Source organism: Mesoplodon mirus, assembly GCF_964341445.2.
Source record: "Mesoplodon mirus genome assembly, chromosome: 19".
Classification (NCBI taxonomy): Eukaryota; Metazoa; Chordata; class Mammalia; order Artiodactyla; family Ziphiidae; genus Mesoplodon; species Mesoplodon mirus.
In genome coordinates, this window is record NC_138995.1 from 60,180,559 (window position 1) to 60,194,908 (window position 14,350).

The 14,350-nt window shown below is 42.5% G+C and overlaps 1 protein-coding gene across 1 annotated transcript in view; it reads left to right on the forward strand.

Moving 5' to 3' along the window:
• LOC309795446 (zinc finger protein 350-like) overlaps window positions 1-14,350 on the forward strand; it is a 142,132-nt gene that overhangs the window by 97,261 nt on the left and 30,521 nt on the right. Inside the window, exon 11 of the mRNA XM_082607810.1 lies at window positions 9,818-9,910. Coding sequence (XP_082463936.1) covers window positions 9,818-9,910 — 93 coding nt within the window. The remainder of the gene's footprint in view (window positions 1-9,817; window positions 9,911-14,350) is intronic.

Here is a 14,350-nt window from a genome sequence, read left to right on the forward strand (position 1 = left end):
GAGAATATAGATTATCTGCGGTTACTCTTTCCATGGTTTATCTTTTTCTAACCTTTTATTCTCCAGCTTTCCATATCACTACGTTTCAGGCATGTCACCTAGAGTAGCATGTTCTTGGGTTTTATTTTATTTTATTATTATTATTTTTTTGGCCACACTGGACAGCATGTAGGATCTTAGTTCCCCGACTAGGGATCAAACCCAGGCCCCCTGTATTGGAAGTGTGGAGTCTTAACCACTGGACTGCCGGCGAAGTCCTGGGTTTTAAGTTTTAATCCAGTCTGACAGTTTCGAGGCATTTGTATTTGATGTAATTAACTGGAATCTTTGTTCTGTTTATACTGAATATAATTCATTAAAAATTTTTTTTATTGGAGTATAGTTGATTTAATATACTTAACATAATTCTTAGTGTTTTGTTTTAAAACAGTCATATAAGTGCACGGTATTTGCCCCACTTGTTCTCTATTCCTTACTCTCTTTTTTGCCATGTTTTGAATGAATTTCTTCTTATTCTGTTTCCCCCTTCTGTTAGGATGGAAATTATATACTTTAAGACAATTGTTAGTTTTCATCATGACACTAGAGATTACATACAGCATGGAAGCTTTCTTTGTCAAATTCTTATGTTAGTACTTTTACACTCTTCTCTAACAATACAAGTGTCTTAGAGCATCTCAACTTAATTTACCACTTTCCAATTTATTTACAATATTGTGTACTTTTAAAAAATGTATCTTAAACCGCCTAAGGTATTATCATCATTGCTTAATAAGAGAATGCTTCTGGTTTGCCCAGTACATTGGTTTTCAAACTGGAGTGTGTGTACTCACAGGGTGTATAAAAACGCTTGAGGAGGTTCCTGAGCGCACACGGTTTAAAGGAAAGCAGTGCCCAGCGCCTCTCCTCCCATACGGTCCCTTTTGTATAATTGAGCTGCCTGAGATTCTCCTGCTCCTGAGGCCTGCTGCTGGGATAGATCTCGTTTCCCTCATCTTCTTTTTTTTTTTTAATCTTAGACTATTTTTTTAAATTAATTAATTAATTTTGGCTGTATTGGGTCTTCATTGCTGCACGCGGGCATTCTCTAACTGCAGTGAGCGGGGGCTACTCTTCATTGAGGTGCACGGGCTTCTCATTGCGGTGGCTCCCCTTGTTGCGGAGCACGGGGTCTAGGTGCGCAGGCTTCAGTAGTTGTGGCACGTGGGCTCAGTAGTTGTGGCTCGCAGGCTCTAGAGCGCAGGCTCAGTAGTTGTGGTGCACGGGCTTAGTTGCTCTGTGGCATGTGGGATCTTCCTGGACCAGGGCTTGAACCCATGTCCCTTGCATTGGCAGGTGGATTCTTAACCACTGCGCCACCAGGGAAGTCCCCCTTATCTCCTTTGACAGTCGCTTCAACTTCACGGAATAAAGGAATACCCCCACCACAGTCAGAATCTTAGCCTTTTTGGCCAGAGGAAATAAGTCGGCTGGGGTAAAAAAGGGACACTCAACAATGCTGTGGGCATTGGGTTAAGGTGAGCGCCCAGCAGCAACGTAAGCATCTGGGCCCAGAGGAAATGTACCCTTAGCTTGAATTTTCTCATCAACCCACAGGTCCTGACTCCCCAGGAGCAAAAGAATCAGTAGAAGGAGGAGGAAGTTACAGGATTTGGTATCAGCATTACTGGGGACGTGCTTGATTGAAGACAGAACGGAATTTAGAGCAGATCCAGAAGACACAGCGACAGAGCCTCCTTGTTGCCAGCTGTTTTTAGAGAATGGAAGAAAATGATCCAGGCCCAGGTGACTTTTGGTTTGTTTTATTCTTTTCTTTGTTCCCGAATGGGTTTGTTAGTTGTCTGAGTCATTCTAGGTAATTATTGCATGTAAGGGTGTCTTGGGGACCCTGGATGTCTTTGTAGCCTGCTTCTGAAGTGAGGGTGATCCCAGAAATTGCATCCGGTGTCTGAAGCGAGGGCAGTTCTATGAGGACTGTTTCCTCAGGCTTTGCAGTATGTCTGACTCTTGGTTTCCATGTTCATATCTGGATTCTTAATCTACCTTTTTTCTTATATTGCTTTTATTTTTGTTCATTACACAACTGACTTAAGGATATATTTAAAGGATGAAATCATAACAAAGTACACATATCAAAAAATAAGTTTCTTCTTCATACACTTTAAACATGCTTATTAAACATTTAGTTTCTTATAATTCTGGCTTCTTGAGTCACTTCCCAGAAGATTCTGGTTGCCTGGCTGTAAAGATTTAGTCATCCCAATTCCATTCACTTATGTGTTAGTCATATATATATATGAATGTGGTGTTTCTAGGTTAACAAGAAGGTTTAACTTCTATACATTACAGAACGTCTAATGATAAATGGATGGATGACTGACTGCACAGTTATATTTAGTTGGATCCTTGTATTTTATTCGGCTTTTGCTTATTCCCTGTGCATTAAAAACAAACAACCCGGGGCTTCCCTGGTGGCGCAGTGGTTAAGAATCCGCCTGCCAATGCAGGGGACACGGGTTCATTCCCTGGTCTGGGAAGATCCCACATGCCGCGGAGCAGCTAAGCCCGTGCGCCACAGCTACTGAGCCCGCGTGACACAACTGCTGAGACCCTTATGCCTGGAGCCCATGCTCTGCAACAGGAGAGGCCACCGCAATGAGAACCCCGCGCACCGCAATGAAGAATAACCCCTGCTCGCCGCAACTATAGGAAGCCCGTGCACAGCAGTGAAGACCCAACGCAGCCAATCGATCAATCAATAAACAACAACAAAAACAACCCCCTAGATATATAGATCCAGCCTATAAAGTAGAAATGAGAAGAAAAACTTTTAACATTTCTTCCATATCATCAAAAGGACATCACTTCATTAAACACCACTGTTACTATAGGAAACCCTGACGTTTGATGATGTGACTGTGGACTTCACGTGGGAGGAGTGGCAGCTCCTGACCCCTCCTCAGAAGGACCTGTACCAAGAGGTGATGCTGGAGAACTATAGCAACCTGCTGTCTGTGGGTGAGGACGGCTACCCTGTGCCCTTCAGAGGGTCCCCAGTCAGTGGCATTTCCTTTCTCGGCTTCTGAAAGCTCTGGAGTGTCTATGATGCTCTGAAGCAGTAGATTTTCAGTCCCCTCTCTGGCCCATGAGAAGTGGGTATTCTCCCTTCTCCTGAGAGAACAGCATTTACTCTGTAGGTCGTGAAATTGTTTTGTCCTCAGCTGTAGTGTTCTGTCTTCACAGACCCCAAGCCCAATTCACTGGGTCTAAATATTCTATCATTTCCGGTGAATAGGTTATCAAGCCAGAAAGCCAGACATACTCTCCAAGTTGGATCAAGGAGAACCATGGACGATGGAAGATGAAATCCACTGTCGAACCCATTCAGGTGAGTGAGAGACCAGCAAGGTGACAGGCATGGAAATCACACTGTAGTTGGTCAGCGAAGAGTCACAGCTGTGAGGGGGTTGGACGCTGGGTAAGCAGTGCCTCTGTGCATCTCTCTCCTGATGTCAGACCTCTTTTTCTTTGTAGCAGTTTAGAGAAAAATATATCCCTTCTTAGGGAAGACTCTGTCTTTTCCGGGATCTGTTTCTTCTTTATTTTACCCCCATCTTGATTTTTGTTTGCATAGTTTTCTTTTCCCTAGGATTCTTATATCTTTTCATTCTTCTTCATATACTTCCACCTCCTTTGCTATGAAATTCCATCTTCCAAGGCCTGTCTCCAAAGAGAAAAATTTGAATTCCTCACTGTGTTCTAGATGCTGCACCTTTCTGTCTCACTGGTAATGTTGATTTCCTTTGTCACATTCACCCCATGTTGGCTGCCGGCCCCAAAAGTAAACTGGTCTTCGCTGTACCTTATTCCTGCTCTGAGGTTCTCCAAAGATTTTTTTTCCATTTTGACAGATGATCTTCTAACCTTCAAAGTTTTCTTCATTGTAATAAGCTAAGCTCCTTAGGGTCACTGGAGAAGACCCCCAAATTGATCTCTCCCCAGTGTGATCCACCACAGACTTGAGACCTATATAATTTACTCATCTTGATGGCAGCTCTCCTGAGTTCTCAATAACTGCCAGGACCCAGGATCATCTTCCCTCCCAGAAAACCACTCTGAGTTTACATTCTCCCTTACTCTTATGCATCCTCCATCCTGGCCATTCAGGTATTACCTCATATGTTCCCCATCTGCAGAGCTCTCTTATGTAAATGCGTCTGCTGTTTATGATGAATTTTTAACTAGAAACGTTATCTTGACATCCTACGTTCTCAGTTCCAGTCTCAACCTGATCATAACTCTTCCTTACTTCAAATTAATTCCTTTGTGTATTTATTAGTTTTGAACTTTCTTCTCGTTGATTGTAGACCTTACCGTCTTCATTTCCCTAAAATTTTCATTTTTCTTTCCATTGTATTCTGATGACATTTATCCCAGTTAATCAAATTACTTGGCAGTTAAAGTTCTTCCTCTGTCCATGATCTCCATGATATGACATCATCACGCTCACAAAGAGATAGATTTCCACCCTCTTTCTTAAATTCTCCCTAATGTGTTCCATACATGTGATTGATATTTTGATTCATTCCTCTACATTTTTTTTTTTTCGGTACGCGGGCCTCTCACTGTTGTGGCCTTTCCCGCTGTGGAGCACAGGCTCCGGACGCGCAGGCTCAGTGGCCATGGCTCACGGGCCCAGCCGCTCCGCGGCATGTGGGATCCTCCCGGACCGGGGCACGAACCCGTGTCCCCTGCATCGGCAGGCGGACTCTCAACCACTGCGCCACCAGGGAAGCTCTCCTCTACATTTTTTTGATAGCCTGTTGTATGCTGGAAGATAAGACCAGTGGAAAAAAGTATACATATAGATCACAAGTTTTTAGTCTATGAGAAAGGAGCCAAGAAATTAATCAAGTGTTTTGGGGGCTGGTGGTATAGGATAAAAAAAAATAAAAATAAATAGATAATATATCTAGGGGGTGAAAAGTGCTGTGATAAAGATTAAGTAACATAAATTATTAGAGAAATGCAAATCAGAACTACAGTTAGGTACCACTTCACACTGGTCAGAATGGCCATCATGAAAAAGTCTACAGGGGGGCTTCCCTGGTGGCGCAGTGGTTGAGAGTCCGCCTGCCGATGCAGGGGACACGGGTTCGTGCCCCGGTCTGAGAAGATCCCACATGCCGCGGAGCAGCTGGGCCCATGAGCCATGGCCGCTGAGCCTGCGCGTCTGGAGCCTGTGCTCCACAACGGGAGAGGCCACAACAGTGAGAGGCCCGCATACCACATAAAAAAAAAAAAAAAGAAAAAAGTCTACAGGGAATTCCCTGGCGGTCCAGTGATTAGGACTCTGTGGTCTCACCGCCAAGGCCCCGGGTTCAGTCCCTGGCCAGGGAACTAAGAACTCACAAGCCTTGTGGGGTGGCCAAAGCAAAAAAAGAAAAAAAGTCTACAAATAACAAATGCTGGAGGAGGTGTGGAGAAAAGGGAACCCTTCTACACTGTTGGTGGGAGTGTAAATTGGTGCAGCCACTATGGAGAACAGTATGGAGGTTCCTCAAAAAACTAAAAACAGAGTCACCATATGATACAGCAATCCCACTCCTGGGCATATATCCAGACAAAACTATAATTCAAAAAGATACATGCACTCCTATGTTCATAGCAGCACTGTTCACAATAGCTAGCTAAATGTCCATTGAGAGACGAATGAATAAACAAGATGTGGTACATATACACAGTGGAATACTACTCAGCCACAAAAGAAGAATGAAATAATGCTATTGGCAGCAATGTGGATGGACCTAGAGATTATCATACTAAGCAAAGTAAGTCAAAGAGAAAGACAAATACCATAGGATATCACTTATAGATGAAATCTAAAATACAACACAAATCAGCATATCTACAAAGCAGAAACCAACTCACAGACATAGAGAACAGATTTGTGGTTGCCAAGGGGGAGGAGCGGTGGGGGAGGGATGGAATGTGAGGCTGGGGTTAGCATATGTAAGCTATTACATGTGAAATGGGTAAACAACAAGGTCCTACTGTGTAGCACAGAGAACTATATTCAATATCTGTGATAAACCATAATGCGAAAGAGCATGAATAAGAATATATACGTATATCTGAATCACTTTGCTATACAAAAGAAATAAGCACAGGATTGTATATCAACTATACTTCAGTAAAACTTAAAGAAACAAAACTTTAGTCAGCATAACAGACGGGTAGGTGCTGGGGCTCCTCTTTAGGCTGGGAACACCTCTCAGGTAAGGTGCCTCTGAGCCAAGAAATGCGGGAAGTTAGTAGCCTGCCGGGTTAGGAGTTTTCCAAGTAGAGAGGCTAGTGGGTTTAAAAGGCTGAGCCACGAATGAGTTTGAGAAACATGAAGGAGGCTGTGTGGACAGCAGAGTGTGCTTTCTGGAAAGTGATGGGTATAAGGCCAAAGAAGCGGTAGCAGTGGGGGCGGGGGGGCGGGGGTAAGATTGGTCACGTATTCCATTTCAAGGAAGCGTGATTTTACCCCCTAATAAGATGAGAAAACACGAGGAGAGGACTTCCCTGGTGCTACAGTGGTTAAGAATCCGCCTGCCAATGCAGGGGACACAGGTTCGAGCTCTGGTCCAGGAAGATCCCACATGCCACGGAGCAGCTAAACCCGTGCGCCACAACCACTGAGCCTGCGCTCTAGAGCCCTCAAGCCACAACTACTGACGCCCACACACCTAGAGCCCATGCTCCACAAGAGAAGCCACCTTAGTGAGAAGCCCACGCACCGCAAGGAAGAATAGCCCCTGCTCGCCACAACTAGAGAAGAGCTGCGTGCAGCAACAAAGACCCAATGCACCCAAAAATAAATAAATTAATTGATTAATTAAAAAAAGAAAACACAAGGAGTTCTTGAGTACTGGAATAACATGAAATAATTTACATTTTTCAAGGAATCCTTTTGGCTTCTGTGTAGAAAGCAGACAGTAGTGGGCAGGGCGGCAAACAGGAAAGCCTCGTAGGAGGCTATTGCAAAAAACGTGACTGTGAAAATGGTTGGCTGCAGCTTGTGTGGAGGGTTCAGTATTGGTGAGGTTCTGGATATGCTGCTTGTAGAGGGCAAGTGAGATTTGACATTACGTAAATACAGGCTGGGAGAGGAAAAAATGGATGAAGATTGTTGGTAAGGTTGTTACTGAACGCAAGACCGTGTGCCTGAAGCACAGTGAGGTCAAATACTGAAACGTCGGAGTTGGGAGCAGAGAAGGGTTTATTGCCGGACGGTGCCAGGAGTCAGTTGGCTCATGCCTTAAGAAGTCTGGAACTCCTTGAAGGCTTTCAGCAAAGCCCTTTTAAAGGCAGGGTGAGGGAGGGACGTGGTTAGTTGTTGCACACTTCTTGGTGGTGTTGGATTCTTTGTTCTTGCAGCTGTCATGTAGGTCAGGTCATGGTCAGGTCACCATATTTTTGTAAACCTTCAACAAGACATGTTATTCTCTGTTCAGGTCAGGTCACGGACGTTCTTGTATATTTCAAGCTATAGGCAGCATTCTTTTACAAAATGTACACAGCCAGCATGACTAAGTACAGGCAACAGAGCACAAAGGTTAAAGTGAGGTTAAAGTAAAAGGAACAGATCTGATATGGAGTCAGATTTGTTCTTCCCTATTACAAAAGCAGACCACTTCCTCAAGGGATGTTAATGTTTCATGGCACATGGGTCTCAGGTTCACATGGGTCTCAAGTTCACATAGGACTTTGATGGTTCTCCGTAGAGGTGATGTGGTGAGTGAGGTCCTTAACTGCAGTCCTTAACTGTCCTTCTCATAAATGTAAAAACATGTTTCCTACAGCTGTTTCTTCATTTTATCTAATATGATATTAATCCTGCCTAATCTATACACATGCATATGCATCAGTCTGTGTCCATATGCTTTAAAGAATAATTTCTTTATAGATTTGATCATCTAATAACCTATTGTGCTCTATACATGTTTTATACAGTTTCTTTTGTTTCATTTAGTATATTAACTACTGAAATCAGCATGTATTGTCTTGTGATTCTGGCATCTGGAATCTCTTCATTACTGGTTTTGGTATTGGCTCAACTGCTACTGGTGAATTTAGGAATCTGTATTATTCATATACTTATAAGAATCACAGAGTTCAGTATTAGTAAATAGAGGCTTATGAGGTCATAGAAAATGTGTATTGGTCTCTGCCCCCTGTTCCTGGCACAGAGCTCCTCAAACCCTTGTGATTCCCTAAGTGATTAGAACGCTAGGAACATCTCTTGTTCTAATATTGGTCTTTGACCTCTGTTCCTGACACAGGACTCATGAAACTCTTGTCATTTCCTGGGTGACAGGAGTGACTTTGTTCTACCAAGGTGACTCTGAGTGGGCTCCTGGATGAGGGCTGGTCACCAGAATGACCAAGCCATGATGAGAAGCTTGTCCTTTTTATCCCCACCCCCTGTTCTCTTGAGAAGGGGGAAGAGTTGAAAATGGAGTTAATGATTGATCATGCTTACATGATGAAGACTCCATGAAATCCCCAAACTGTGATGTTCAGAGAACTTCTGGGTTGGTGAACATGTGGACGTGCCCTAAGATGGTGTGGAAGCACGGCACCCCTTCCCACATATCCTTCCCTACACATCTCTTCCATCTAGATAGTCACCCATATCCTTTATCATAGCCTTTAATAAAGTGGTAAACATAAGTGTTCTCCAGAGTTCTGTGAGCCCCTCTAGCAAGTGAATTGAACCCGAGGAGGGGGTTATTGGAACCTCTGATCTATAGCTGGCTGGTCAGAAGCACAGGTGACAACCTGGATTTGTGATTGGTGTCTGAAGTGGAGGTCGTGAAGCCTTACGGGACTGAGCCCATAACCTGTGGGATCTGATGCTATCTCTGGTAGATAGTGTCAGAATTCATTTAAATTATAGGATACCCAGCTGGTAGGGCAGAGAATTGTTTGTTCTGGGGGAAAAGTCTCCGCACATTTGGTGACCAGAAGGGACAGAAACGAAGTGTTCTGTGTGGGTAAGAAAGGAGAGTTGCAGGGACGAAGCACACAGTGGAGAAGAACTGGGTTTTTCACTACACAGGAAGGAGACGAAACTGGGTTTTTCCTTTACAAATGCTCACATATATAGAGATTGCACATGTTCTTACATCAGCTAGATGAATTAACGGTACATTACCAAAACTTCTTTGAATTTTCAACTTCAGTTGAATGAATGGAAGACTGCACAGTAATGTAATATTTTACTAGGATTCTTACTCTATCACACCGTGTGAAGGAAAAAAACCCACTAATTTCCCATATGGCAGAAGTGAGCAGAATAATTTCCTTTACATTTTTCCATATTACCCAAAGAACATCACTTAGACCATGTTATGACAGGAATCCCTGACATGACGACATGGCTATGAAGTTCACATGGGAGGAGTGGCAGCTCCTGGACCCTGATCAGAAGGACCTGTACCGGGATGTGATGCTGGAGAACTATAGCAACTTGGTGTCCGTGGGTGAGGATGGCTCCCCTGAGTCCCTCAGAGGGTGCCCGTCAGTGGCCGTTCTTAACATTCTCAGCCTCTTAACTCTTCAGAGTAACTGCATTCCTCTGCAATGGTCGGATCTCAGATCCTTCTCTGGCCCCAGACTAGAGGGTATAATAGCCCCTCTCCTGAGAGAAAAGCCTTGAGGTTACAGATGTGAAACCTGTTTATTCCTTCCATGTACCATTATCCCTTCCTGCCATATCCCATCCCAGTTCGATATGTCTAAGTCTTCTATCATTTTTCATGAACAGGGTATCAAGCCAGCAAACCAGATGCTGTCTCCACATTGGAACGAGGAGAACTGTGGCCAGTAGAAGATGACAGCCATGGTCGAATCTGTCCAGGTGAGTGGGTGAGACCCAGCAAGGTGGGCAGCCAGGGAAGTTGTACTCTGGTCAGGAGAGAAGGCGTCAGAGCTGTGATAGTGTCTGAGGAAACATAAGAAGCCCTACCACGTACCTCTCTTCCAGTGTAAGAACTCTTTTTCCTTGTAGAAGTTAAGAGGAAAATATATCGCTTTGTTCTCTTTTGAGATCTGATCCCTGTTTATTTCACATGCATCTAGTTTTTGTTTGCATAGTTTTCCTCTTCCTAGGATTTTCAAATCTTCCTCTTCCTCATTCACCATCACAGGATCTCTGTGTTACCACTTGTCTTGCTGTGAAATTCCACTTTCCAGGCCTCTGGAAAAGAGCGAACTTTGAATTCATCACTCTTCTTAATACTGTACCTTCTTCCTGCGCAGCTAGGAAATAATGATTTCCCACCATAACATCCAACCCCACCTTGGATGCTAAAAAAGATGTTTTCACCGTGCTACATGTTAGAACTATGTCATAACTTCTGTCTGCTTCAAATAACTTCCTTCATAGTTTTGCTAATTCAGATTCTCCTGTAGTTCTTAGACGTTATCATTGTATTTATTTTCCTAAAACTTCTGTTCTCGGTTTATATTTTTTAACAGTTTTATTTAGATTTAATTCATAAAATATCAAACAATTTATCCATTTAAGTTATATAATTCAGTGGTGTTTTATTATATTCACATAGTTGTGCAACCATCACCACCATCAGTTTTGGAGTATTTTATATGTATATATCCTTCTAGTAGCCTTTATTATTATAGCTTTGCAGTAAGCTTTGAAATTGGAAAATGTAAATCCTCCAACTTTTTCAAGTCTATTTTGAGTATTGTGGAGCCTCTGAATTTCCATCTGAATTTTAGAATCAGCTTGTGAAATTCTGCAGAAAAAACAATTTGCCTGGGATTTTGATAGGGATTATATTGAACTGTATGTCAATTTGGGGAGTCATTCCATCTTAACCATATTTAGCCTTCTGTTCCATGATCATTGAATCTTTTTAAATCTAATTAGGCCTTTAATGTCTTCCAAAATGTTTTTTTAACTTTCAGAATATAAGTTTTGTATTTCCATTCTTAAATTTATTCCTAAATAAATTGGTATTCTTTTATATATTATAGTAAACAGAATTGTTTCTTGATTGCATTTTTAGATTATTCATTGCTACAATGTAGAAATACAATTGATTAATTTCCCGTCATATTCTGATGACACTTAGTTCCAGTTAACCCTGTTTCCTGCCATATGTGATTACACTTTCTCTTTCAATGATCCCGTGATATGATATCATCTTGATTATAAAGAGTAAAGAGGGGCCTCCCTGGTGGCGCAGTGGTTGAGAGTCCGCCTGCCGATGCAGGGGATACGGGTTCGTGCCCCGGTCTGGGAGGATCCCATATGCCGCGGAGCGGCTGGGCCTGCGCGTCCGGAGCCTGTGCTCCGCAGCGGGAGAGGCCACAGCAGTGAGAGGCCCGCATACCGCAAAAAGAAAAAAAATTAAAAAAATAAAAAAAATAAAGAGTAAAGAGTTTTTGTCCTCTTCTTTTTTTTTTTTTTTTTTTTTTGGTTGTGTTGGTTTGTAGCTGCAGTATGCAGGACTTTCCTTAAGGCATGTGGATCTTTCATTGCGGCACATGGCTTCTCTCTAGTTGTGGCGTGCGGGTTTTCTCCTCTCTGGTTGTGGCACATGGGCTCCAGAGCGTGTGGGCTCTGTAGTTTGTGGCACGTGCGCTCTCTAGTTGTGGCGCGTGGGCTTAGTTGCATGTGGGATCTTAGTTCCACGACTGTGGATCAAACCCGTGTCCCGTGTATTGGAAGGTGGATTCTTTACGACTGGACCACCAGGGAAGTCCCCTAAGTATTCTTAATATGTTCCATACATATGATTGCCTTCTGCAATTGATGTGCTAGCTTTACTCCTTTAAAACTTGCATTTCGAGAGCCTAATAGCGTAATAGTTTTGAAGCTAATAGCAATACAAAACAGGAATAATATATATATCTTGTCCCTTCACATGGAGTACATTCTCAATTGAAATACTCTATAATGAATAATAAACAAATGCGTAACTAACATGTCTTGGTGTAAAAATTGCTGTAAGGAAAATTAAAGCAGCTAATGGAAGAGTGGGTGTTGGGGCTTGGAACTGCCCTTTTGGAATGGGAGTGGCTCTCTGATAAGGTGCCTTTGAGCACATAGATGAGAGATATGAGTAATCTTCCTGGGTGAGGAGTTTTCCAAATGTGAGACTGTGGGAAGTTGAAAGACCTGAATCTGGAATGTGTTTGAGGAACTTCAGGGAAACTTACATGGGTAGGAGGGAGTGAGCAAGAGGGAAAATGACTGGAGTTAAGGGTAACAGGGTAGTGGCTGGGGGTTTTGGTACATAGGTCACAAACTGCCTATCAAGGGCATTCAAGACCTTGATTCTTTTCTGAATAAGTTGAGAAAACAGGGGATTTTGAGTAGAGGAGTGGCATTATACAATTTTTAAAGTGGATCACTTTGCCTACTTTATAGAAGGTAGACATTATTGGGGAGGGGAATGTACTTTTATACTCTTGGTTACAATGTGTGACAATAAAATAATACAGATTAAAGTCATCAAAGATCAAATGTGCATGGGAAAGACTCCGGGAGAGGCTGCACACAAGGTTCCCGGTTGTCCTCTACCAGTGAGTCATGTGAACAGTGCTGAATTTTCCCAGCACTGATGTTTGAATGTTTGACAACATGTGTGAAGTGTTTCCAAGCAGGGAAGCTCACCCAAGCCTGGTGCCTCTAGACCCCAGAATCAGAATGTTAGTGTTTTCCAAAGCCTCAGGCATACAAAAAACGGGCATCTACCACAAATCACATTGTTAGTATAAACTGTATGGTATGGCTTCAGACCTCATGTCTAAAAAGACACTCTTACCAGGCAGGATATCAGGGACTCAGAGGTTATCTTCCAGTCATCAGTCATGGCCCCTCCTTTCTTTGCAAGATGCAGGGATGGAGTAACTGCATACCAACGTTCCCTTTTTACATAGGAACATAGGGTATGTTCCAGCTAGACTATTAGTTGGAATCTTGGTTACAGAAGCTTTCTTCTAAATTTGACGTTAGTTGGGATTAGCAGATGCAAACTGTTTTATATAGAATTGAATAAACAATACAGTACTATTGTATAGCACAGGGAATTATATTCAGTATCCTGTAGTAAACCATAATGGATAAGAATATAAATATATATATTTATGTATGTATATATGAATGACTTTGCTGTACACCAGAAACTAACACAATATTTTAAATCAGCCACACTTCAATAAGAGAAATTCTAAAAAATTCAAATTAGTGCTTTGGTAGAGTTAGGTGAATGGTGGTCTACAGAATGAAGAAGGATGGCAAGAGGTTAGACTATGATAACCAGTCTTTCAATAGTCTGTCACACTTACCTTGAAATCAGATGCTGAGGATCCACTTCTCACTCATCATTGTATTTTGTTCTATATACCTGGATCTTCAGGGGACCTGTGATCACAATACTCAATGTTTGGTTCTCTTAGGTGGGCTTAATTGAATTCCAGACTCTACATGTTGGAATGGCTAAAGCCTTGGCCCTGTGCCTTCACCTTTATTCTACATGATTCTAAACACAGTCTCCTCCAGTTCTCTATCTTTGAATAATCTATGTTGATGATATCCACATTGCTATTTTCAGATAAAACCTTTTTAAAGATTTATATATTCAACCTGTTCATGTTTGTATAGTACTCGGGTATGTAATAGTCATCTTTTTTTTTAATTAATTAATTTATTTTTGGCTGCGTTGGGTCTTCGTTGCTGTGTGTGGGCTTTCTGTAGTTGCGGCAAACGGAGTCCACTCTTGGCTGCGGTACACAGGCCTCTCCTGTTGCGGAGCACAGACTCTAGGTGCACGCTTCAGTAGTTATGGCACACGGGCTTAGTTGCTCTGTGGCATTGGGATCTTCCCGGACCGGGACTTGAACCCATGTTCCCTGCATTGGCAGACGGATTCTTAACCACTGCACCACCAGGGAAGTCCCTGTAATAGTCATCTTAAACTTTGTTTCACAATGCATGCTAGATTTTCCTCTCATTCTGGACTTCAGTGATATTCCTCACGTTATTAAGAGGCATTCCACCTACCCAGTGACTGAAACCACATAATTCTTGGAATAATCCTTGAGTCTTAACCTCTTCCGTGCTTCTCGCATTAACTCCATCAGTGAACCTTGTCTTTTCTTTGAACATATCCTGATTTCCTCCACCTCTTACATATTCATTGCTCCTTTAACCATGATTCACAGACTGCAATTGCCTTCTTTATTCCTTTGCTTCAGTGGTCTGTACATAGAATTAAACCTGGGTGTCCTAAATTTTCTTTTAATTATTTATTTTTTTTAATTAGTTTCT